Genomic DNA, 24488 nt, shown 5'->3' with positions numbered 1-24488 from the left:
TTTATGCTTTCCTTTTAGATGCTATATGGTCGGGAACTTAATATTAGATGTTCCTGGCGTTTTCTTTGAGGTCGACAATGATATTCGATTCTTTGTGTCCGTCATCTGTCACATACACCTATAATACAATCACTTAGATTTGAAATCCGGTCACATTTACTCCATCTGCAACACGATTCGTCCCGCGATCTTGCCTTGCCCGAGTAGATCGTATACGCTAATGAAGTTAACTCTGTAAGTCTGAGTCTCCACAGCCGGTTTTAAAAGCGGACGTACCTCTCCAGGGCACTAAGTTTGTCACATTTGTAAAAGACCTTGACTTTACCAGCAGCGGCGATCTTGATCGCTTCGTTGGCGTCTTCACGATTTCCGACGTAGGATCCGATGATCTTGATGCTCTGCAAAGCAGCCCAGTTAGTTTTCGTCGAGCTAGAAGACAGCAGCTCTGCTTCATACCTTGAAAACGGTGAAGAAGATGGAAGCATCGAGGGTCGCTTTGGCGGGGAGACCAACGGCCATGAGCTTGCCACCGTCACGGAGGTAGTCGACGGCTTGGGTGTATCCAGAGCTGGAGGCGGTGGTCACCACTGCAGCGTGAGCGCCCTTGCCTTCGGTGATCCTCTTGACTTCTGCGACGATGTCTTTGCAAGTGGTATAGTCAATCCAGGCGTCAGCACCTAGGGATTCGCAGAGCTTCCTCTTCTCCTCGCCACCGTCGATGGCGATGACGCGACGGCCCATGTACTTGGCGTATTGGACAGCTGGGGATGGGGTAAGTTGTGGGGTAGGGGAGGAAGTAGTGGAGGCGTACCAAGATGACCAAGGCCACCACCAGCACCGGGGAGGACGATCCAATCATAGGGAACGGTTTCGCTGTATTTGAGTGCACGGTAAACGGTTAAGCCCTGTGAACATGGGAGTCAACATAGACGTGAAAAGGGAAGAGGACAATCCCTACAGCGCAGAGGATAGAGGCAGCGTCTTCGCTTGGAATTCCATCTGGGATGGGAGTGACGCAATTGACGTAGGAGACCTGGTCATGGTCATGAGACAATGAAGTCGAGTGTCATAGATAAGACCAGTTGTCACGTACCAGATACTGCGAAAAGGTTCCGTCGACAGTGTATCCACTGAGTTTCACATTGTAGCAGTCTGTGAATTTAAACCCAATGTGAGGAGGAAACGAGGGATAATAGGATGCAAATCCACTGACTTTGCTCGAAGCCTTTCCTACACTGCTCGCAGTTGAGACACCTGTGGCCGTGTCAGTCTGGATGTCAACCAAGAGACCAACATTCAAAACGTACGAATAGGCAATCCACTTTACTCCAACGCGATCTCCAATCTTCACCGGACTGTGGACAGTGTCCTTTCCAATAGCAACGACTTCTCCAACGCCTTCGTGTCCACCGATGAGAGGGACTTGGGGAGGAATAGGCCAGTCTCCGAGGGCAGCGTGCAGGTCGGTATGACAAACACCTGTGCAGTGCATCTTGAGGAGACATTCGCCGGGGGCGAGGTCCTCAGGTTGCTTGACTGGGATGTCGTCCTTAATCTGGACCTTTCCGCCTGTTTTCTGGACGACGGCTGCCTTCTGGGTCTTGGGGATCTGGGGGGCCATGGTTGATGCTGAGTGTGATCGTTAAAGGCTGAGGAGCGCTGAGGCACAGGGTCGCTCAGTGCAGGAGAGGTATGGGTTAATTTTGTCTAGAAGAAGGGTGTCCATGGATCGTTTTTATAGCTCCTGTAAGACCTAGGTCGTATGACGCAGCAGATGAGACTTAATGGACCCATCCCTTGTGAGTGGAGTCGCGGACTTGGTTTAGGAACACCGCGGAACGAGTCTAGACGGAAGCTGGAACGTTGGTACGCATCTGCATTGTGGACTAAAAACAAGTTGGCCGTGCTGAAACGAACGAAACGCGAACTGCGAGAAGGTGTTTGGGAGGAATTAGGCTCAAGTTAGGGGCGGTCAGGGGCTTCGGCCTTTGCCCGACACGCGGATATCGTGGGAATGCGGGGTAAGCGTACGTTTCCATCAGGTTCGCGACGTGAAGACGCTCGACCGTTTTTCCTTCACGTTTCTTGGTTTTCTGGATCTTTTAGAATCGCTATTATGGTCATCGTTACCGGAGCCTTTTCTCGTCGTCGAATCGCCGGCCAGCATATACCGCGAAATCATCCTGAACTTGTACAGCACAATGCCAACGTGTGGAGGAGCGACCACGTTCGACCAATTCGACGATGCTAGCCAATCTGAAGAGGCTTCTTTTGCAGTAAAGGACTCAAATTCAAACCCAAGTGGCATCTGTGTACTTGAAATAGGATGCGCCTCGTTCTCTGCTGCCATGGCGGAGGGCTGTCCATATGGCTACATTGTACAATGGTTTCCGCCCAGAGACAGCATTCATATGGCCCGCATGCTTCTCGCAAGCCTGTGTTGATGAAGGCCTCAGTGTTCCTGCCCGCGGCGCTCGCACACAGGTAGCCTGCGTATATTTACTCGACCACGCATAGGAAGGAGGTTCCCAGACACCCCACATTCCAGTATGCGGGCCTTCAGGTCACTGCTTCTGAGCATTCTGCTCTGCTTGACCCTGGTCAATGCGGGATTCATTGACGATCTCCTCAAGGCGATTAAGAACGGCGCGACCTGCGCCTCTTGCCATGGCCTGTTAGCTCCTCTCAAGCTGCTTGCCAGATTTGGCGACAAGCCCTTTACGAAGACATTCACCGCTGTTTGTAAAGTTGCAACCGTACGTGACCTCGCCTGTAGCGTCCCCTTCTTCCTCTGACCTTCCCCCGTCTAGTCATTCGATGATGATGTTTGTGAGGGCTCAGTCGGAACGCAGGCCCCAATCATTGCCCATAGTTTGCGCTCTATCGATCCTTTCGGCCCAACAGCTCGAAAACTTTGTGACACCCTTTTCGGCCTGTGCCAACCACCCGCCGTCAACAAATACGACGTTCCGTTCCCGAAGCCTCGTCCAGCCAACCCCAAGAAATTCGCTTCGACCGGAAGGCAGCCTTTCCAAGTCGTTCATTTCAGTGACATTCACATTGATCGAAGCTATACCGTAAGTCAACCTCAGATGACCTCTCCGACGGGATTCCTGTTGACGAAATCCCTTCGTAGCCTGGCGCGGACTCTGTATGTTCCAAGCCTCTCTGTTGCAGGAATTGGGCAGATCAGAAAGGGCCTGTCGTTGCTGCTGCTGGGCCCATGGGAAGTCGGAATTGTGATACCCCGACCGCATTGGCACAGAACTTCCTCAGGACAATCACCTCCAACAACAAATTCTCCATCTTCACTGGAGACGTCATTGAAGGTGAGTCCGTGATCCATTGTCGGCTGTATGTTGACGCTGACCCTGTATCTCGTGGTTAGCGTCTGTCTGGTTAGCTGACAGGGGGTGAGTTTTCTTATCATACCCACATGCGCTCCTTCTGATTGCCGGGCAGCCATGTAACCCATGACCTCGAGTTGTTTACTGGGGAAATGAACACCCTACCCCAGGTTCCTGTATATGCCGCTCTAGGAAATCAGTAGGTTTCCCTGGTTTTGTCGTCCTGCGGCACGACTGAACATTATGTTGCAGCGAATCAGCTCCCACCAATAGCTTCCCTAGGAATACTACCAAGAAGGCAAACTCGCAATGGGTCTTCGATGCCCTCAGCAAAGGATGGGAGCCCGCCATCGGGACCGAAGCCGCTCAGCAGGTTTCTCATCTATCCGGAAGCTACTCCATCGTCGTCCCTGGTACCAATCTCAGGTGCGTTACAGTTGGGTTTCTCTCTTGTGCCTGTTTGCTCACTTGTCCGTGTCATCAGGCTCATTTCCATCAACACCGTTTACTGGTACAAAGGCAACTACTGGCTCTACGACAGTGACCGATTGCAGTGAGTAATGAGCTCCAGAACGCTTTTAGTTGGCCTAACCGTTTAGCTAGACCTGATCCCAATGGACTGTTATCTTTCACCATCTCACAACTGCAGGCCGCAGAAGATGCAGGGCAGCGCGCCTGGATCATCGGGCACATCCCACCTGGAGGCAGGGGTGATGTTTTGCGCGACCAGGTCCGTTGTCGTCCTCTATACCCTTGTGGGTGCTGACCTCTCTTTTCAGTCCAACTACTTTGACCAGATCATTCAGCGGTATAGCCATGTTATCGCTGGTCAGTTCTATGGCCATAGCCACCAGGTATGATCACATGTGTCACAGAGTGCACCAAAGCTGAACCCGTTTGAAAGGATGAATTCATAGTCGGTTACTCGGACTATAGCAGACAAACTGCAGACACTGCTGTCACCTATGCACTTTTGGCACCTGCGATCACTCCTAGAGGTGAGGGCTTCTCACTTTGTGACGGACGCAGTTTCTCATTTAATTCACGGCACCAGGCAGTAATCCTGGATTCAAGGTTTATGACGTTGACCCAGATACATACGAAATTGTCGATGTCAAGGTTTATCGAAGTACGTACTCATTACCGCAAACCTTCGACCAAGGCTCATTCTCTCGTCTATAGCCGATATATCAAGTCCTGAATTCCATGTGGAACGTACGTCTATCTGTGCAAAGAAGACATTCCACCATGTTGACGAGCTGGTTCAGCCGTTTGGGAGTTGACATACTCCGCCCGGGAGACATACGGCCCATTTGTTGGCTTGGAGCCTCAGGACTCCCTCGGTCCCGCTTTCTGGCATCGGTTGACCGAGGCCTTTGAAAGGGATGATGCCCTCTTTGATGTTTACAGACGCTTCAAGCGCGCTGTGTCCGATGCAGGGCCCTGCGACGCGGAATGCAAACGTGTTTCTATATGTGACATGCGTGCATTGCGGGTAGAGAACATCTGCGTAGGTCATCCAAAGCTACCCGGGTTTTCCCTTTCGCTGATCGGAGCCACATACCCAGACTGTCTCCAAGATTGGTGTAAACTTTAGACGTGATCTCGAAGGAGGACAAGACGACCATGCCGAAGTTGAAGACGAATGCGAAGGACCGGGATTCAACTTTTTCTTCCGGGCAGCGGCCGAACGACTGGTACGTCCCATCATCCCTCGGTATTCATTGTATTGTAGTGAATGTCTCGACCAGACCGACGAAGATATGGAGGTCCTCAGAAAGGAACTCGAGGCCATTGGAATCCCTGACGACATCGCCGACCTTCAACTCGACCTCGAAGACGGAGATTCCACTTTCAACTAATCGGCGTGATGCCCAGAGCAATACTGTACGCTATACCCGAAATCTAATCAGATGCGCGTTGAACATCGTTGGAAGATTGATCGAGCATGCACACACAGGTCTCCTGACCCCACACGGCCCCGAATGGTCCTGTTTCGAGTTTATTGTTTTTTGCTGTGGTTGGGCCCTAACTGATACCTGATTTGGAAGTGGTATCTGCACACCTTCTATATCCTTCTTTGGGCCACTTGGAAGCACCCGTCGACTTACTCAGAGCCCAAAAATCTAAAGGTTTGACTTCCGGACTCCACGCCTCTCCTAGTTCCCGCCCATCATGAGCGTTGTCATCGAATGTACCCGCTCTTCATTGCCGTCGGTTCATGACGAGTTGATTGAGCACGAAGAGCACCATGACCGCTTGACGACGCTCACCTCTCCCAGCTTCTCCACATTGACTTCTACTCTGCGGTCACCGAGCTACTCGACGTTGGTATCCCATGGACGAGAAGGGTCCCTATTCGATGGCTCGGATACGCAGAGCCTTCAAACCCTTGTTGCGAACGCCAGGCCCAAAGAACCTCGCTACACGTTCGGAGCCGCTCCCAAGCCCGACCAGCTTTCGCACTCCTTCCAATTGCGCAGTGGCAAAAATCGGAAGCCATGGGCGAGCTTTTTCATAGAAGACCCTGAGATGGTGGATAATCGCGGGCCCAAGAAGATCGTGAAGGTGATGGGTGGTGATGTCGTCTCGGGCCTGGTGGAACTCGACCTAGAGACTCCGCAGGCAATTGCATCCATCAAGTTCAACGTATGTCATGCCCCTTGTCTAGTCTTCACAAATGAGTGCTTACGCATTTCGACCAGATCAAAGCCAAACTTTTGACTGGGTTCTTGAGCGAGTTCCATCTCTCCATCCTCGACCATTCATACACCGTATGGGACCGTTCATACGGTGACCCGCGACTCGAGAAGGGCAACAACAAGTTGAATGGGAAGCTCAGTAAGGGGGTTTACCACTTTCCTTTCTCATTCCGGATCCCCAACCACACCAACACGACTACACTTGCTGCGGCTGACGACGAAGTCTCCCTACAAAGGACCGACTCTGGCCCTGTTTACCTGCCGCCCAAGAAAGGAACTATCTTCCGTTGGAATAAAAGCAGCCCTCGTGGGCCCGATGGTATCGCCGCCGAGCAGGAAGTGTCGACGTCGAGCAGAGTCAATAGTTCTTTCGAAGGGGATGGAACGGGCGACGTGCATGTCCTTCCTCCGTCCTTCCGGTCTCGAGGAACCAATGCCAACATAGAATATGTCCTATCTCTCTGCATCTCTCACGGCAAGCTTCGAGGTGATAGCAAGTGAGTGCGATCGTTATCTCAGCGCGAAGGTTATTCAGCTTATCTGGTCATCTAGGCTTAGAGTCCCGATGTACTATATCCCATCCGTTCAGCCGATCCCATCGCCCGTCAAGCGGTTCTCTTCATTCCAGTACTCCAGCCCCTTGACCGACCCTAAGGGATGGGTCGAACTCCCGCCAATCACAGTCTCGGGGACCATTGATATCGAGAAAGACGTAGAATTTGAGTGTGGTTTGTGGCTTGCTCAACCAGTACGTGACTAGTTTCAATACTTAAGCCGTACATAGCTCACACCCCCAATCATCGCAGTTGTCCTACTCTCGGGGAACGGTCATTTCGTGTTTTATGACGATCTCCAGCGACGACGTGGAAGCCCTCGACCTTGTTGCCACCCCCGAATCCTTAAACGTCCGACTCTCTCGCACCGTGAATTACTCGATAAACGGGAAGCTCTGGGACAGCTCGCTAATGGCAGTCCACACATCCATTCGAGAGATAACCGGGGCCCATATGGCCAATGTTGCGCAATCCGTCTTCGAGATTGTCGGGTCCGCGGACGAAGCGGCGAACGATAAAAGTACTGTACCCGACGGAGAGCAAACCCGCGCGTACGGCAAACTCCCAGCACTGACAGGCTCTGTACCAGTGGAGTCTGCGATTTGGTGGCTGCCACCGCAGGATGAAGAGTTCTGCAGCCCAACCCTGCGGGTCTTCCAAGGGGAGATCCATCTAGTCGAGGATCTCTATCCCACCAGTTTATTCCCCAATTTCTTGATTCGGGTACGTGCTCCATGTCGGCGATCCAGCGCGAAATTGACCGGTACATGTCTCAGTATGCTGTTGAAATGCTTCCATTCGACTGTCCTTCGTTCCAACCCACGATGCCAACACCGGAATCGTCGCCGAAAAAATCAAAGGGCAAAGGACCTTCAATCAAGGTTCCATATCCGCGCAAACGACCTTATCTTCGCCGGGAGGTGACAATTGCTAGCGTACCGCGCCTTGACGAACCTACCGCCATTGCGTTTACGGACCGCCCGACAGAGAACCGTAGGCTCAAAGTGATGGATGACCCAGTCTCGTGCTTAACGCTTGATGACTGTCTTGGGGCGGCCACGACGGCCTTTGGAGGTGCTATGAGAAATATGGCCATCTAGATTTCTTCTTCGATTTTATGTGTATGGAAGAGTAGTGTCTCGTGTACCAATTGAATTGAATTCACCTTTGCGTTTGTTTTTGTTCTTATTGTTATCTCAGAGTCATAGTTCATCTCATCCAGAAACGGGATGCCAAGGAAACGCCCTTTGCCTCGATCCACGACCATGATCATGACCATGTCAACTCTGGAAAGGATAGAATCGCTATGCTGTCCTCCCAGTTCCCCGTAGAAAATGACATTCCCAGATTCCCAGCGCGAGTCGCGTTTCTCTCTGCGCGCTCGAAACCGACTCTCGACATGCACAATTGCCAGCACGACGACAGCGCTTCCCCAGTATTCAAAGCAACAACAGCATTTCCGGACAGCTGAACGCGCTGGGAAATCAGAATGAGTTCGGGGCCGCAGGGATGGACGGCGACGGTTTTACCATCTCCAAGCGACGCTACTCTTCCAGGATACGACCGTGCGGACGACATACACCTCATTTACCGCCTTCATATTCGATAATCATTGAGGCAGGTGGCTCAAGGGCGCCTGTGCAAGCTGGAAGGGACGCTTCAGATCACAGTGTCTTTGAAGTTCGCTCTGGCTTTAGGAACAAGCCATGGGCCACTCTTCGCTTGCAGAAGCCAATCCTGGACAACTCCAGACAGAAGTCGGTATTGATATACGGAGAAGAATCGCTCACTGGAGTACTTGATTTCGACCTCGATAGCCCGCAGAGTATTAACTCGATCTCCTTGAATGTGAGCTATCGTTTTGGTTACTTCGGCCACTCCGGGCTAAATCCTCTGAGCAGATCAAGGGCAAAATAGCGTCAGGTTACTTGGAACGAGCCTAGCGCACCATCTTGGACCATACATTCAGCATCTGGAGTCGTGACTGCGGGGATCCAGTGAATAGGGAATCAAGGAAGCCCTACAGTGGAAAGTTTGCCAAGGGAACATACAGCTTCCCTTTCGCGTTCCCTTTCCCGTCCCATGTAAGCGCAGCAACGCTTTCAGGTGTCAACACTTCCTCCCAACCAACATCGCCGTTCCTGTTTTTCAGTACTGGAAGTACTGAAGAAACCTCTAACACACTTGGAATCCCTGTCGAAGATCCAAGACATCCAGAGCTAGGAACCCGAACTACTCCCTCATGCAACTATCTCCCCATTCACCCCCTTCCTCCGTCGTTTGCCGGTCGCGGGTTGGAGTCCAGCGTAGCCTATGAGCTGGCTCTCTGCATATCTCATAAAAGGCTCCGCTCAGACAGCAAGTGCGTCGTATTGTTGTCCCCGAACGTCTATCACTAACGAAAATAGACCCAAGATACCCGTTACCTACGTTCCTTCTATTTTACCGCCACCGTCGTCTGTCCAGAGACAGTCTGCCTACAGGAAAAACACTCCACTTCCAGGACGCATTCTTGGGTCAATCTTGGATGAGAGAGGTGCGGACCTCGAATGCAAGGTGTCGCTTGCGCAACCAGTATGTCGGTTTGCTGCGGATTGTTACCTGGGCGCTGACCGCTCTCCAGCTAACATACACACGAGGAATGGTCATTCCATGTCATATCACCATCTCCGGTCAAGACATCCATGTTCTGGACGTGTTGGTGCAGCTTACCCGCCGCGTGAGTTATGAGCTCGGTAAGTAATTACCCTGTCATCTTCGACGAGATTCCTGTATACAGCATTCCGTAGACATGACCTCTGCCGGAGGTCCATCATCATCTGATACCTCACATGTGGCGCTTTCTGTGTTCGAAATCTCTGGAGAGGATCCTCGGAGATCAAGGAAGGTCAATACCCAAGATGAAGGAGGTATCGTCTTTTCCCTTCGTCATTCGTCGGGTTGGTTTCATATGTCATGCTTGTAGCTTCAAATGGCCCGCCTTTCGTTTCGCACAAAACCGTTATCGAAACTGCCCAGTGGTGGATTCCTCCTAAGGACGAACAGCACTCCCCAACGTTGCGTGTTTTGCACGGCGAAATACATCTGCCTCAGGACATGCCTCCAACGAGCTTACACCTGAGTTTTTTCATCGAGGTAGAGACCTCTATTTCATTGGCTTTCCCGATTATAGCACTCACAGTCATTTTCAGTACGCTGTTGAGCTACTGTCTTTCAGGACTTCGCTGTTCAGGCCCAGGAAAACGAGAACGGCAACTACTTCCATGGACAGACGAGAGCAGGTTTACGTCCACCATCCCGCCACAATCGCGACGATACAACGTTTGGACGAACCTCCGCCTGTTTCCTTCATCAAACGCAAGTCCCGACTCGTTGGTTCTCGTCGCGGACGTTCAGAGTCATTTCCCACTTAACGATCCACAATGTCGGTTTGGGCGCAGAGGCTTCCACAGTCTCCACACTCCGCGGGGCTCTTTTGGTCATTTGGTCTAGTAGTTCCAGACGGCGATAGAAAGAGTACTCCGACCTGAATACACGGCGGTGGGCTGACGAATGAACTTGCCTTGGCAATACTTTCCTTGGAAGTCTGACCTGTTTAGGCTCGATTTTCTCTTCCCTGGGTACGCTGACCATTGTTTTAGGCCTTTGGGCTTCCCTACTAACGCCGAAAGCTCAATAGATCTCAACCGTATTCATCTATCTTGTAAATCGTGCAACGATGTGAACTGTTGCTAGCGAGCGCCACTCTTTTTTAGTCTACTGGGAACACGACCTCGAAAACCAGAAAAGCCTAAAGACTATTCTCGGGCACCAAAACCCACGGTTTCCACTACGTCCTTTCTTCACTATGGCTACCGCGTTTCATCGTTATCTTTATGTATAGTGGAGTTGGTTCCATTGCGCTCTTGATCCCCTTTCACCTTGACAATTTCATTTAACTGCATATTTTCTGACGTTCAATTCATTTCCGGTTCATTCAAACGCTGGATATTGAGAGCCCGTCTCACCGAAGGAAGGAGACACTGTCCCGATCAGTTGGGGTTGGAAATTGTGTCAGCAAGGTGTGCCATCGGATAACGCGTGGACGAGCCGACCTCTTTAAAATCCTCTTCGAAACGCCGCTAGTGTGCGTCACTGTTTGTGCTCCCCTCGAGCTGCTGCCTTGTGGAGATGCAAAAGCGTAAGAGTTCCCTCTACTACTGCCCTTCGGTTTTTGTTTTGAACTAATCGAGACCGTGTTTGATAGGATATGTTATCGCGTTTAGACGGGGTGTTACGCCGGAGGAGGTCGACTTATATATGCAGACAATTAATAACAATGGTAAGGCCCTCTCTCCTTTTCAGTGGCCTTTCGCTAAAGTCCTGACTTCCGTTGCGCTTACCGTCCAATAACCGTCGTTTCACCCGATCTAACGCCCTTGGAATTGGCTAACCGGACGACCACGAACTCGATCGTTTCAACCATTCAACCCGCCACAGGAGGGAAAGTCATTCGCCGATTCGAGTCTATAATAAACGTGAAGCTTTTTCTGGGCTTTGCCGCACCTTTTCGTCTTTTTAACGGTTGATTTTAAGGGTTTCAAGGCTGAACTTCCGGAAGAATTCCTGGAGAACCTGCGGCACGAAAGAACGATTGAATACATCGGTGAGTGATTCTGACACTGGGGAATACTTGTGTTGCTCGAGCTTCTGACCTCGATGTATTGGTAGAGCCGGAGGGGGTTGTCACTGAACCAAGTAACGCACGGAAATGAATAAACGATGGCAACAAACAGCCCTCGGGAGGGCGGGCCAGAAACCCCACAGCTTTGATCTGGCTGAAAAGGAACAACGTATAGCCCCACTTGATAGCTCTGGAAACGTTTCCAAAGGGGCACGCCCTTCTTACCAACTTCTTACTGTCAAAAATTCGGGCTGACGGGTTTTGCACACAAATTTAGCGCCCGTTGTCAGCGGTTGAAAGAGGGTGCGGAAAGCGCTTGGCAGACATCAGCCAAGCCAATGAATTTCACTGATCCCCAAAAATGCCAACGGACGCTCAGCAGTCTTACGCCGCTGCGGTTCACTCGCATTCTGGCTGTGCTTTCTACAGGCGGGTCGCACGTTAGTAGAGATCCATCGGAAGTCAGTGCCTTGTTGATTGGAAGCTCACTGACCTATCAGGATATATCACTCGTGAGCATGGACAAACCGTGCAAGAAATCAGTTAATGGGCGGTAGGTGGTGGCAGGTGGTGGTGAGCTTGGAAGGCCTAATCGAAATGTCAGTCCGAGAGATGAACTTTCTCGCGGCCAGACCTACCACTGCTAAGCGCCCACATCGTCCGAAAGCGGACGGCTGAACGGGAGGACGGGCCGACGTAATGACTTTCCCACGCGTGTCCATTCTTGGCACACTTCGTGATTGTTCAAGTGGGGGACTTCGAAATGTGGAATTCGAGCACGGTAATCTCGTCATCAAAACCACTTCAACCAAGTCAACAGACTTCAAAGCCGTTCAAACGTGATCCCTGTGTGCTACTTTGAAAACCAGGTGGTGAATACAATGCGATGGTGAATTTATCTAAACTAAACGTAATCTAATCCCAACCGCCAGGCTCCTGAAAGCTCACATATTGGTGTAACAAAGTTCATAAATCAAGTTGTTTGCACACTTGTACTTGTAGTGGCAAAGGCTGACACGCCAAAGTTGATTTGGGTAGAGACGCGCCTTGGTGATATCTGCCACCAACCAGGTACGCTGCCTTATGTTTAGACTACCTGCGGGGAAAGTCACCTAGACAGCGCACACAGTTCCAGCTAGCGAACGGCACGCTTCGTTTATCAACTCATGGAAGCAACCCCAGTTACAGTATTTGGCGAAATCAATACGCGTCCTTCAAAACGACAGAAAACCGGGTTTGAATCTTCGGCCACACCGAGTAGTGGTACGGCGTTCTTTGGAGTGTATCTATGTGCGATCTTAATCCTTCTATAGTTTTGTGTCCAGAAGATACGACATCACCACCGTCCAGCAAGTACGGTTCACCTGCAGTGAGCGACGGGGCGTCGGGGTCATCGCTGGCGGAGAAACATACCAACGAAGCGTTTTCGAATCATGAACTCAAGGCAGCGTCGTTCATGTCGGCCTGGTCGCGGATTCACACTTTGGCTCTGTCGGAGGAGTTGAGGTACACACCACCACCATCGGAACTTCATCGGTTTCTACCCGCCGGCTTGGAGGAACCGCCACCCTCCTCCTCTGCCAGCACAGCTGAGGAAAACTCATTCCCCGCCTTTCCAACAAGTGAGAGTAACCCCCACCAAAGTTCACCTGACGAGGAAAAAAGGCCCTCTATTGATGAATGCAGCCCACATCAACGGCCAAAGCTTTTGCTCAAAGTTCGTCCATACCAACTACAGAATTTACTTGTGACAAAGCATTTTATTCTAGATTCCTCGGTCTCCTGAAAAATCCACAGGCCAGCTGGGTGTCGAAATCGAAAATTTAGGGAGGGAAAGTAAGTGCGCTAAGCTTGAATCCAATGCACCCGGCCTCACTTCGTCGACGAGATCCAATTCGGGAACCTCAACCCGAATCAGAACCTCCACCCACCAAAATTGCGAGCCATGCTGGCAGCAAAAACTCCATTGTGAATACTCTTTACTGTGATGGGAAACTGATAACTGATCGCGCGGCACAGGCTGCTGAGGAAAGGTTTCAACGGTTGTTGGCTAGAATCTTGGAAGACATTTCACCATGTCATTCGCTAGATGATGCTCTTCAGTCGATCCTAACTGCAGAGCCAGCGTTTGGTAGGAAGCGGACACAGCGAGAGGACATCTCGCTAACGCAACTCCCGCGGGTATTCGAGGAATATTCCGATGATACCGTGGCAGACGTGCTTTTGAAGCGCGGTTTCCTTGCCGGCACAATGGAGTACTACAAAGATCGCTTTGAAGCAGCCATTAGGGAGAGCCCAGTAACTCCGCTAAAGCTGCTACAAGTTGACGAGGTATGCTTACCTCATCAACACTTCGCACCAAGTTGGCGCTCACGCAACTGCAGGCCTTGGGACAAGTTAAGTCCCCGATGGACCCCTACAGAAATCCGTTCACGAATTGGGTCGAGGCCGTTATCAGTACTATCCACCATATACGGTTTACAGACGCATGGAAAGAAGTGCGAACCACACGAGAGAAAAAGGCCCTCCATGAAGAAGCTTTTGAAGCAATTCACAGGTCGGAACTTGCCAACTGGGACAGAGAGGAGGGACGGCGAGAAGAGGAACTCAAACTCTGGACGAAGCAATTTGAGAAAATGACGATATCTCGAAATCAAATCGTCAAGTTGTACAATACGGTAAGCTCTATCCAATATGTAGGTGAGTAAGAACGAAAGCTGACGCTGTTTCCAGTTCGGAGCCACTGTTCTTCTTGAGGCCAATACGCTTCGGCCTGTTGAAGCAGGCGATGCTACCGCCCGGACGATAACCTTTGCGTTGTTGGCGAAGCAGTTCGGAGCGGTGTATCGTACCATACTGGCAGAGGAGGAGCATCTGCTCGTTTTTCAGGCTACCTTCTGGGAAGACGGACTAGAAGCTGACAACTTGAAGGGAGATGACCTGTATAGGGACTGGGTTACGCGAAGCCATCTGTCAGCCGGTGCATTGGTTGTTTCTATCGTCAAGGCAGTGGCAGGGGAGGCGACTGCCGCTTGGGTGTCAGAATTCCTAAGCGAATACACCCCGGATGGATTTGAAGATGACGAGGATAGCGATAGTAGTGAGGAATAATTTGGATGCCGGTATTCTATCTCGAGCAGAATAATCACTTTAACCAAAAGGGAGCGAAAGTTCCCCCGGCGCTCCCGGGATAATGATGTCTGTTGCAACAACCGTTCAGATGCTGTGATTGCGGTCGAATCGTGAGTGGTGAATGGCTTAACTGAGTTTCAATGCCCTTCATTTCAAGAGTTGGTGTCGCCAATGGGCTGCAGAGCTTTGAGGAGATATATAATCATATGCCCTCGGATCGCATTGTAATCAGCGATAGCGGATGCAATCTCGAGCGCTTACTACGCTGAGAAGGATGAATCAGCGATGAGAGCGATGCATGATTCAGCGATAGGCTGTTTATGCGCTTTGATTTGTTTTGAAGGTAGACGATATCCACTTATAAGCACCTCGAAATTCGGTCGTAGCTTGTCCAAGCAGATACCTCATTCTCTCTCTCTCGAGTTAACTATGTCCGTCGAAGCTCTCTTCACCCCAGTTCAAATTGGCGATGTCACGGTCAAGAACCGCGTCCATATGTCGGCCTTGACCAGAAATCGCGCTCCTAATACGGTCCCTTACGACCTCATGAAGGAGTACTACGTCCAGCGTGTCCGAGGCGGCGCTGGGCTCATCGTAACTGAAGGTGTTTTGATAGTCCGCCAGGGGTACGTCCGCGCTGGGCGTATCGCGTTAAGGGATGTCCGGATTGCTTACATTCACGATCTTGTTAGAACTGAATGGGCGCACGCTCCTGGAATCTGGAGCGACGAGCAAGTTGAAGAATGGAAGAAGATCGTTGACGCAGTTCATGCTGAAGGAGGTCATATCTATGCTCAGGTGCGAACAAAGTTCGTGTGCGTTGTTCATCTGATGACCTGTGCTTATTATACTCCATCCGTTGCTCTTAGCTCTGGCACTGTAAGTATAGAGTTTCAACGTTCACATCGCCGTGGTGTGGGGCTCTAACGGGTGCCTTTCTATAGTGGGCCGTGTTTCGCACCCTGACGCTCCTGAGCAGAAGTTGGCTGGTACTGTAAGTCGGAGCGCCAATGATACCCGAAGTGCACTCTCTAACTATAGCTATTGGGTCGATTTAGCCTGTCTATGCTCCTTCCGCTGTCTCTGCCAGAGGAGGGAAGTTCCGCTTTATCGAAGGCCAGCCTGGTTATGTCACGGTAAGCCTTTGACGCAGTACGCACTCGAGAATAAGATCTTTTCTGACTCGACCATCTCACCCTAGCCGACTGCCATCGACGACCCCACTGTACTCATCGAGCAATTCCGCCAGGCTGGAATCAACGCCAAGAAGGCAGGGTTTGATGGTGTAGAACGTAGGTCCTCGACAACATTCCGATAGTGAACCAAGCCGCTGATCTCTCTGATATCTACCAGTGCATGGAGCCAATGGATACCTCATCGCTCAATTCCTGGACAACAACTCCAACAAGCGCACAGATCAATGGGGCGGGAGTGTAGAGAACCGCTCGAGATTCGGCCTGGAGGTCCTCAAGGCGCTAAAGGAGTCTTTTGGAAACAACGTTTCCGTCAAGCTAAGCCCTGCCGGAGGTTACAACGACATGGGGTGAGCGTCCTTTCATTTGGGATAGGATGTCACTGTCGATCTTAACGATGGCTACCTTACAGAATGCCGCTCCAAGAGACCCTCGATACCTACCGTTACTTCATTACTGAGGCCGATAAACTCGGTTTGTCTTACTTCACTCTGCTTCGCTACTGCCCCAAGCTCGACGTCGAGTACGATGGTGAGCATTTGATTTTAAACCCTCCCTATTCCGTGACGACAGATTAATGGCCGTGTGAATACCAGGCCAGAAACGGGCAACTCAACACGACGTTCTGGAGTCTTATCGCCCTTACATCAAGAACGCCAAAGTGGTTCTCAATGGCGACCTTAGTGGAGAAGAGGCTGCGTCGTTGATCTCATCGGGCAAGATCGATGCAGCAGCGTTTGGGTTCGTCTGGGTCACCCATCCGGACGTCGCTAACCGCATCAAGGCTGGGAAGCCTCTCAGCAATCCGCCTAATTTCCCCTTGATGCAGATTGGGGAGGGTGAAGACCCCAAGAATTGGGGCACTGGATACCTCGATTATCCTGCTTCTGAGTAGTAGACGAATAGGCAGACAAGTTGATGTCAGTATTTGGGGATTTGATTGTGATATAGATATGGGATTCGAATGGTATACTTTATGACTTAACAGACCGGGGGAAACTCGACCTTTTGACCTTTTCCACAAGTACTGCGTCGATCGCGGCAGAAATGATTGAGGCAGAAGACTGACGTCGTTGTAGTTGGAGGCAGATCCGACAATCCGGACGGGAAGTCTCTCGAACAGGGGTCGGTCTACTCACCGTCTGATTTCCAAGCTTTCGGAATCCCTGTGGCTGAGGCGTCTCCCCCTATGGACACCACTAGTTCCTGCTCCGGGTGTGTATACATTCCATGCATTAGCCTCTAGCCGCACGGGTATATTGCCTCAATCAGACATCAGCACGGGTAAATCGATGCTTTCTGGGTCTCGACATCAGCACAGGTATCAATAAACATATAACGGCAGAAAATGAGGCGTATTACATGTGAGGCTGGATATAGATATTGCTAGGCCTTGCTCTAGCCTCTAGAACAAGCCTCAACCCCCAAAGGAATCAGTGACCCGTTACAAACGTTCCAGTCGCCCATGTTCGGAGGAGCTGCGAGCCGAAAACCTCCCAAGTCAATAAATTAAGGTCATGTCAAAACCTAAATACGTTTTCCAAGTCCGCGAGTAGAAGTCGGAGGGTATAGACGGGGTTCTCGCTTCTACCCCTTGTCTTGATTTGGCGCGAGAGTTATATGGGGATTGTCACTGGGTGCAAGGGAAGGTGACGATGCCAATTCGTCGTCTTCTTCGTCGTTGGGAGGTTCAGGCGGTGGGAAGGTGGCAGGGTGGACATCATACCAGCTATAGAAAGCTGTCTCGACGTTTCCCGAGCCGTGCCCAAAGGCTCTTGAGTACCTGGCTGCCCCCAAGGCCAGAAGTTTGCGGAGAAGTATTCTGCGCATGGGCTGGAATCGATGCCTTGTGAGCGTGGTGTGCGATGGGCTGGTAGCACAGTGGCTCACCTGAAGGAAAGGGTGATTTGAAGATGTCTGTAGGCAATAGTAGTCCCTCAGGGTGCTTTTATATGTCAGCGAAAATATCTACACTGTCCGGCGGAAGCCTAGGTCGATCCCTTCAGAAGGGGGGCACCTTTGAGGGTCGCCGATCGGAATAGCGCATCTCGGAGTTTGGGGCAGCGGTTCGCGATCATGACCACCTCGTCTATCTTCACTCCAACACACATTATGACCGTGGATGGACGACATAACGCCTGGATCATGTGCCGCGGAATAAGACGTGGGATGTGGATACAAGGTTGCGGGCTGACGAATGTCCTCCTGAAAAAAGCAAGGAGGAAAGCGCCCGGTTTGGTGGTTTTAGAGCCTTCTCGGTCTAGTTCGAGGTTCCGATGTGTCCCGTAAGTGGTCAAGGTTTATTCACATACCAGACAGTCTGACGACAGGAAAGAACGAGTGAACCGTTTGCTTTTTGCGGACTCAGCTAGTCAAAGGCGGCAATTCTAACTCTTGAACCAGGAGACACCATGAGTCCGTAGACGGCTTTGTGGTGAGACATCGAAGCAGGAAATGCATGCACCAATCCTGTAGGCTGTCGTGTATATGTCGCCATGTCACATCCCGAGTAAGTAGTCCTGATTGACGATGAATGTGAACTAGCGGCAGCGTTGAGTCTCGATCGCGTTTCAATGGACAGATACAGCCTTTTAGACCCAGAAACAAGGTTAATCGTCGTTCCCTGCGGTTTGAATGTACCTAGCGACGATCCCTGGGGTGTTCACTGCATCTGGACTCCATATGTGCCGCAAGTTGGCTGCCCAAGCTTCCTGTGTGGGCGTTAAAGGGGTCCCACGACCAGCCACCCACCGCTGTTACGCAGGCAGTGTCCGTAAGTCATCGCTGGCAGCTTGAATTAAGCGGCTGGTATACTGACCAGGTATCCATGGCCTACTCACCGTTGTATTCACCAACGACCCCCATTTCCATCCAAGTGGACACAGAGGTCATCGTGACAAGAGACAGCGAGCCGTGGTCAGCAGTTTCCCACGGAGGAGCAAGCGGAGCAAGGCAACTTGAACCACAACCACCACGACCTCGCCGCAGCATTTACCAACGACAACGACCGCTGTCTGCGCTGTGCTCAATGTCGCTCCCAAGATCCGACTATGACCCTCGAAGAGTCTGCTTGAACCCATTCCCCAACTTTACGCTGGGAAAGCACAAGAGAACGATTGGCGTCTACCTGGCTGGTGCCTTGGTTCGTTTACACCCTTTGTCCTGGCTTTCTGGCGTCGATTAACGGTTCATGCTTTCTCTCAAATAGTTTGCGATCGCGAACTGGGCCTTCCTCGATGCTGCCATCCTCTCAGCCCATGCAAAAGTGCCATGGGAGAACCCTGATACCCCAACCGAGCCCCCGGTACATGTTACATTCGTCGACTGGATTCCAGGCATCTGCTCCCTACTCGGCTACATCGTGATCAACTTGATAGACAAAGATCGAATTCGCGGAGACGAGGGCTTTGGGGACTCGAGGGCGGTCTGGAGGGCACGCCTATTCTTGTTCATTGGGTTTGCTTTGATGGCGGGCGGATTGGCGGGGAGTGTGGTATGTCTACTGCCTTTTGTGGCTCCTGAAATACCGCTAACTGTACTCTTTAAGACCGTTCTTGTCTTGAAGTATGTCCTCCCAGGATACACGGAGCAGTTCAGGTACTACGGTTATGCAAACGTCTCGCAAAGCGTCGCCATGATGCTTTCCGCTATCATTCTCTGGATTTCCCAGAGCACCAGCAATGAATACGAATACAATCTCACCCTTTGATAGCAGCGTGAGATGTCTTCCATCTCTGTTTTGTATCCTTCTTTTCACGCGTCGTGCATCTGTATACTAGTTGATCTTCTGTGCTCATAGATTATAAACCATGGACTTGATTCAGTAACCCACGCCTTCTCGAAGCGAACGACGTGTCGTGTCGGACTAGTCACGGGGCACCTAGCTTTCCTCTTCGGAAGTTGCTGGGGAATTGCGCTGAAAGATTTCCAACCTGTCATGACACTTGGACACACAGTCTGAATCGTGCTGTGGGCTGCGCCGTGACCACTTTGTCAGCCTCGGCGCCCAAATGCCTCGAAGGGGAGAGTGTCTGGTGCTGAACTACACACTTACAGTAAGTCTGTACGGTGCTTATATCATTTGACCGAGAAGCATGACTTGAAGGCATTCAAAGCGGTACGTGCTCGCCCTCTTTGGTTCCTCCGCTGTTCCAGGTGTTGATCGAACCACCAAATTGCAGAGAAACGATTCGTTCTTAACCAACTCCTTCCGGAGGTTGATTCTCAAATCCCCATTTGAACCTTGATACGATAACTAATCTTCAGGAACATGTCTTGTGACTTGGTTTCTTCGGGAATGGCGACGAAGGTAAGAGATATAAAAGGGAGGAAGTAACTCACTCTGTAGATCAGCATCCATCCTACATCTCGCGTCGCGCCCTCTCTTGCACCGATATCAGCCTGTAGAAATGCCAGCTCTTAAAGGACAGTGTCTCTGTGGACAGTCGACTGTCACCATCGAAAACGGAGAGAACTTCAAGGACCAGGTAGGGCCTTTCCTTGCATGAGCTATATCAATCGCGTATTGACGGCGCCCACGCCATCTCAGATCATCTGCCATTGCTGGGACTGCAAACAGACCTCTGGTAGTGCCTACTCCACCAACATCCTTGCCCCTAAGAAGGATGTGAAGATCGAGGGACCTATCAAGGAGTTCGGCGTCAAGGTCCCCAGCGGCAATATCGGTAAGCGTCGCTCAGGAGTGTCAATAAGCTAGCGAAATGAACCCCATCCTATGTTTGATAGTCACTCGCGTCTTCTGCGGGACCTGTGGAAGTGCTCTTTCCCACCTCTCCCCTGGCTTCGGTGAATCCCAGGCAATCCAAACCGGGAACTTTAGGGACTTCGCGTCGAAGCCCGTTGCAACTGAACGTGAGTTGTTTTTCCTTATACCCCTATTCCATGCGCTGGGAAGGATTGCCTCGTTCTCGTTGACATTGGACTCGTTTTCAGTCTTCGTAAAGGATCGCTGGACTGGTATTCCCGCTGTTCCGGATGCCGCTCAATTGCAGACCGTCTAGGGCAGGACATGAGGAGAACTCACGGGAGAAGCGATGGAGAAGCGGGCGGGGGTGACTCGTATGTGTCAGCTGGACAGATTGCCCGTTCGTACATGGTGTTCGTATTGCCATTGGTGTTGCTCTTGTGTGAAGATCCCCGAGATAGTCTCAATGAAAAGTTTAGACCAATTGAAGAATGTATTAGCAGGATAACATACAGACCCTAGAGCAAGCTCTGCAGACCCTGCCGGTGGGATTCAAGGATACGTTGGTGACAAGAGAGAGATGTGTCACGGCTGGCTCCATGGAATCCTGCTCTGTTTGGTAGGGAAAACTGTCAGCCCCAGCTTTGGGTATTCATTTCGCCCAACTTCTAACTCGCCAGTGGCGTGCTACAATTCCTCTCTCAGTTAGGCTCATGTTGGGCACAGGGTCATTGGAGCAAATGTGACCAGTTCAGAGTTGCCACTGGGTCGCCGTTTGTGGCTTAAGGCCTTCACATATGATGTTGTCATGGGACATTCATGGTAAGAATGTACGTGTACTACTTGTCCGCGGGTATGTAGCAGCAGAAGTATTGGGCCTAATATTCCGCTTCCGATGCATTAAACTTTTTCAAGGACTTGTTAGCCTTTCCGGCCGCATTTCCTACTTCGATAAGAACCCGAATTCTGTCCTCTCTTTTGGTTTCGACGAAGACGTAGGTCACCATAATCAAATCGAGCATCCCTTCTACGCTCGGGTCGACTTCATAACAGGCAGGAGCCTCGTCATGCAGGACTCCGGCCGTTGCTCTGTGGAATTTGAAGACAGGATCCTCTCCACTCGAGTCGTCCGAATTGATGCGGAAAAGCTGTAGATGGCAAACCGTCAGCATCTGGATTTCTACCGGAATTCATTGTGCTTTGCATACCTGGGATCCACCAATGGCACGCAGCTCCCACCGATACCGATGTCCATCGGAACCGGTAAAAACACGATTCTTCCCCCAGAGGCTCCAGCCATCCTTTTGGAAGAACTCTTCTTCTGAAGTCTCGGTTCCTCCTATCTTGATCGTCTCGGAATCTACCTCGGCAAAGGGCACGAATGTCTCTGCAGAGTTGAGTCACTATGACAAGTCGAGTGCTTCGGCCGTCAAAAATAGCTACGGCGAACCTTTCTCAGCGTCCAGCTTTTCGAGGAAGGCCTTATCGTCTTTGTATCGAACTCTGTACAAGATCTTTCCAGCCTCGTCGAGATAGGCGGTGTCGACAGCTTCGTCGTCTTCGGGAAAGATTTTCATGGCAATTATACAGTAAGTATGCAAGAGAGGCACCACATCTAGCAGTCGAAAGAGGGTTCCAATAGGTCACCTCCACTCCCTATGGCCTTTTATACGATACGCAGCGTAGGCCAGCGCCCGCTGTCCATGATTAAATCAAGAACACTGTGCCCACTGTATACATTGGTGCTGTAACTCAGCACCTACAGTCTTGGGCCTCTTTCCAATAGCATTTAAGCCTCTGGACACATGCTGCATCGATTGAGGGCCCTGCAGCACCGCCTGGCCTTCGTGCTGGACACCCGGCCGTTTGAATTGGAGGTAAGCGCCCAAGGAATTAGTCAGCATTTGATGAGGTATGTTCTTTTCGATCCGCATCACGGAAGGAAAAGAGCCGAACACGAGAGCTCATCCAGCTTCATTTGCCTTCATCGCCCATGGCCAACAGTCGCAAGAAAACTGTCCGGAATTCCGTGTCTGGAGACGTTGAAGGGTCTGGATACACGCAGAATGATTCGAGTCTCAAAAAATGCCTCGGAGCGGTGGACATTGTCCTGTATATATTGTCGTTCCTGGAACCTACGGACATTTTGTCCCTAAGGAAGGTCCGTGTGCAGTTGTGTCATGTATAGCCCAGAGGGATAACGCAAAGACTAGACGTCCAAAGTTCTCTGTTCCCTCTCTAAGCACAGAATCGTGTGGATACACGCCGTGACGAACGTTTGCCGTTCGGAAGGACTGCCAACGGAATGGTTCTCTTTGGAATCCATGTCTATCTCAGACCTCGAACATCTGGCACTCTCACCGCAGAGATTCATCTGCTATATGAGGCGAAACGAAAACTCGGTTGTATCTCCTTCTCGGACCCAGATCTTCCTTCCCAAAAATCCTTTCAATCCCAACGAGAGGCTAGTCATTTCCCAGCTGTACCTGTTACCAGGTGGCCGTTTCTTGATCACCAACACGACTAGTTGTGGATTGTGTCTCTGGGACCTTGGAATCAATGCCGGACATACCCCGCGAGGTCGTCCCATGGCCTTTATATCACTTGCTTCCCCTGTTTTCCTCGAGGAACCAAATCCGACAGCCGATGGAAGAGGCATACTCTTATTTTGTAACTCAACAATCGCGTGAGTTGCCTTCTGCCAATTGCGAGTCTCCATGTGATCTCAATGTTACATCCAGGCAAACCCCCCGACAATTCGTGATTTATGAGATTTACCCAACCGCTGATATTCCAGCTTTCGTCCAGAAAGCAGACCTTCGCGTTGGAGACACTGACGTGTGGAATCCAGAAGCTCATTCTTGTGCAATGTTAGGAAACTACATTGTCTTTGAGACCTCATTGGAGAATGACCCGGAGAGATATCTTCTCAATGTTTGGGATTGGGTCGATGATACAGGTTGCAAATGGGAGACCAAAGGCGGCGCAACGGTAAGTACCTGGTCTATTAGATGGGTGGCGGTTGGACTGAATCTGAAACACGCAGTTCGCCATGGTTGAAAACACCTTGATGGCGCTGGTTTGCCTGGCCGACTCCAACGAGTACCAATTCGCTGTCTATGACCTACCCGCCATGCAGCCTCTCGTAGATGGATGGAACGTCGTGTCATGCGTCAACCATCCTCAGCTTCTGTTGAATCGTCGTCACTCCAGCTGTGTCGACTACGGCATTCACGAGGCACGTTCGTGGTCCATTCCGAGACCCTATGTCTGCTTGCTGGATGGCGGAAATCTACTTTTCGACCCTGAAGACACAGAACCCACCGTCGCACAGTCCCTTCATGCTGAACTCTACATGGTGAAAAGGCTTTATCCTAATGGCGATGAAATGATCCCAAGCTGCCTCCCGGTGTATCAAGGTAGCACGGATAACTTCCTTGGGCCCCGCTGGAACGGGAACTTACCAAGGCTCTCGACAAGTACCCTCCTCTGGTGTGCGAAGAGGCACCTTTTCATCAAATCGCGGCTACACTTGGACCCTGAACGGACGATCGGAATAAGCGCCATCTCTCTTCCTTCACCGTCGTCACGAGCAACGGACTTGACATCAACAACTATTTTCATGAAACCAACGGTAACGGAACCATTAGGCCCAGATGCGCTGTGTATCTGTCCCTATAGTGGGCGAGCCGTAATCCTTGCGGAGAATTCATTCAACACCCCAGGGGTGGAACTGAGAATCGCAGACTTCTTGCTTCCAGCTTCCTGTTGGTGACAAATGGCCGCAGTGGCATGGCTGTATTTTGCGTGTTTCTTACTTTCTTAGAAACGAACCCGGCGCTCCGTCCTATCATCATTATTATTATTTTTTCAGCAGCGACCACTGAAAGGATTTTTTTGCCGCAGTTCCCGCTGGCTTGACTGCAACCGAGGTTATGTATACCGATTCGGATTGAATCTTGCAATTGGTTACTCCGCCACACATGTACCAAACGCCATTGACCCTATCTCGGCTCCCCCTTCAATGACTTCGACGAGTTGAAACGTTTAGGGAACTGCTGCCTCATGGTGTCGCAGTGTTGGCCTCGTGTTCGTTGCGCTTCCTGGCCCTTGCACAGGACAGCCGTCAGTCCACCTTCAACTATGATTCAATGAGGCACCCCGGCGCTTGTTCATCTCAACTTTCGACCAC

The 24488-nt window shown here is 51.1% G+C and overlaps 11 protein-coding genes across 11 annotated transcripts; 8 read left to right on the top strand and 3 right to left on the bottom strand.

Moving 5' to 3' along the window:
* Nucleotides 1-59: 59 nt before the first annotated feature.
* Nucleotides 60-1685, bottom strand: CC1G_07718 (mannitol-1-phosphate dehydrogenase). The gene is made up of 8 exons (XM_001832279.2): nt 1308-1685; nt 1214-1254; nt 1094-1152; nt 959-1033; nt 812-905; nt 457-761; nt 277-398; nt 60-217 (listed from the first exon to the last, which is right to left on the bottom strand). Exons 1-8 carry the CDS (start codon nt 1619-1621, stop codon nt 157-159), a joined length of 1071 nt encoding a protein of 356 aa, XP_001832331.1. The 5' UTR covers nt 1622-1685; the 3' UTR covers nt 60-156.
* Nucleotides 1686-2541: 856 nt separating this feature from the next.
* Nucleotides 2542-5238, top strand: CC1G_07717 (sphingomyelin phosphodiesterase). Its single transcript, XM_001832278.2, has 15 exons — nt 2542-2756; nt 2811-3077; nt 3137-3329; nt 3389-3413; nt 3463-3546; nt 3600-3773; nt 3832-3900; nt 3951-4077; nt 4127-4201; nt 4252-4345; nt 4402-4476; nt 4530-4562; nt 4616-4857; nt 4916-5044; nt 5099-5238. The coding sequence occupies exons 1-15, from the start codon at nt 2550-2552 to the stop codon at nt 5207-5209; spliced, it is 1905 nt and encodes a 634-aa protein (XP_001832330.1). The 5' UTR covers nt 2542-2549; the 3' UTR covers nt 5210-5238.
* A 284-nt stretch (nt 5239-5522) lies between these two features.
* CC1G_07716 (hypothetical protein) lies at nt 5523-7703 on the top strand (the record flags this gene model as incomplete). Its single annotated transcript, XM_001832277.1, has 5 exons — nt 5523-5996; nt 6053-6546; nt 6602-6797; nt 6856-7326; nt 7380-7703. 5 exons carry the CDS (start codon nt 5523-5525, stop codon nt 7701-7703), a joined length of 1959 nt encoding a protein of 652 aa, XP_001832329.1.
* Nucleotides 7704-8112: 409 nt separating this feature from the next.
* CC1G_07715 (hypothetical protein) lies at nt 8113-10016 on the top strand (the record flags this gene model as incomplete). Its single annotated transcript, XM_001832276.2, has 8 exons — nt 8113-8451; nt 8505-8521; nt 8573-8965; nt 9012-9177; nt 9227-9338; nt 9393-9512; nt 9569-9738; nt 9795-10016. The coding sequence occupies 8 exons, from the start codon at nt 8113-8115 to the stop codon at nt 10014-10016; spliced, it is 1539 nt and encodes a 512-aa protein (XP_001832328.2).
* A 2416-nt stretch (nt 10017-12432) lies between these two features.
* On the top strand, nt 12433-14377 carry CC1G_07714 (hypothetical protein; the record flags this gene model as incomplete). The annotated part of the gene is made up of 7 exons (XM_001832275.2): nt 12433-12529; nt 12580-12983; nt 13036-13102; nt 13155-13234; nt 13286-13597; nt 13651-13944; nt 14000-14377. The coding sequence occupies 7 exons, from the start codon at nt 12433-12435 to the stop codon at nt 14375-14377; spliced, it is 1632 nt and encodes a 543-aa protein (XP_001832327.2).
* A 424-nt stretch (nt 14378-14801) lies between these two features.
* Nucleotides 14802-16486, top strand: CC1G_07713 (flavoprotein NADH-dependent oxidoreductase; the record flags this gene model as incomplete). The annotated part of the gene is made up of 9 exons (XM_001832274.2): nt 14802-15024; nt 15091-15196; nt 15268-15277; nt 15343-15392; nt 15457-15534; nt 15600-15690; nt 15752-15941; nt 16004-16122; nt 16188-16486. The coding sequence occupies exons 1-9, from the start codon at nt 14828-14830 to the stop codon at nt 16484-16486; spliced, it is 1140 nt and encodes a 379-aa protein (XP_001832326.1). The 5' UTR covers nt 14802-14827.
* Nucleotides 16487-17178: 692 nt separating this feature from the next.
* Nucleotides 17179-17724, bottom strand: CC1G_07712 (hypothetical protein; the record flags this gene model as incomplete). The annotated part of the gene is made up of 2 exons (XM_001832273.2): nt 17179-17424; nt 17701-17724. 2 exons carry the CDS (start codon nt 17722-17724, stop codon nt 17179-17181), a joined length of 270 nt encoding a protein of 89 aa, XP_001832325.2.
* An 830-nt stretch (nt 17725-18554) lies between these two features.
* Nucleotides 18555-19422, top strand: CC1G_07711 (hypothetical protein). Its single transcript, XM_001832272.2, has 3 exons — nt 18555-18733; nt 18800-19084; nt 19139-19422. Exons 1-3 carry the CDS (start codon nt 18620-18622, stop codon nt 19298-19300), a joined length of 561 nt encoding a protein of 186 aa, XP_001832324.1. The 5' UTR covers nt 18555-18619; the 3' UTR covers nt 19301-19422.
* Nucleotides 19423-19975: 553 nt separating this feature from the next.
* CC1G_07710 (hypothetical protein) lies at nt 19976-20778 on the top strand. The gene is made up of 4 exons (XM_001832271.2): nt 19976-20078; nt 20141-20276; nt 20338-20463; nt 20545-20778. The coding sequence occupies exons 1-4, from the start codon at nt 20001-20003 to the stop codon at nt 20610-20612; spliced, it is 408 nt and encodes a 135-aa protein (XP_001832323.1). The 5' UTR covers nt 19976-20000; the 3' UTR covers nt 20613-20778.
* Nucleotides 20779-21174: 396 nt separating this feature from the next.
* Nucleotides 21175-21873, bottom strand: CC1G_07709 (hypothetical protein; the record flags this gene model as incomplete). The annotated part of the gene is made up of 3 exons (XM_001832270.1): nt 21175-21444; nt 21505-21683; nt 21747-21873. 3 exons carry the CDS (start codon nt 21871-21873, stop codon nt 21175-21177), a joined length of 576 nt encoding a protein of 191 aa, XP_001832322.1.
* Nucleotides 21874-22620: 747 nt separating this feature from the next.
* Nucleotides 22621-23856, top strand: CC1G_07708 (hypothetical protein; the record flags this gene model as incomplete). The annotated part of the gene is made up of 4 exons (XM_001832269.2): nt 22621-22982; nt 23038-23287; nt 23343-23654; nt 23716-23856. The coding sequence occupies 4 exons, from the start codon at nt 22621-22623 to the stop codon at nt 23854-23856; spliced, it is 1065 nt and encodes a 354-aa protein (XP_001832321.2).
* Nucleotides 23857-24488: the final 632 nt, after the last annotated feature.

The sequence above is a fragment of the Coprinopsis cinerea genome (genome assembly GCF_000182895.1).
Source record: "Coprinopsis cinerea okayama7#130 chromosome 9 map unlocalized cont3.9, whole genome shotgun sequence".
Taxonomy (NCBI): domain Eukaryota; kingdom Fungi; phylum Basidiomycota; class Agaricomycetes; order Agaricales; family Psathyrellaceae; genus Coprinopsis; species Coprinopsis cinerea.
The sequence above is the reverse complement of the archived record's forward strand: the minus strand, read 5'-3'. Positions and strand labels throughout refer to the sequence as shown.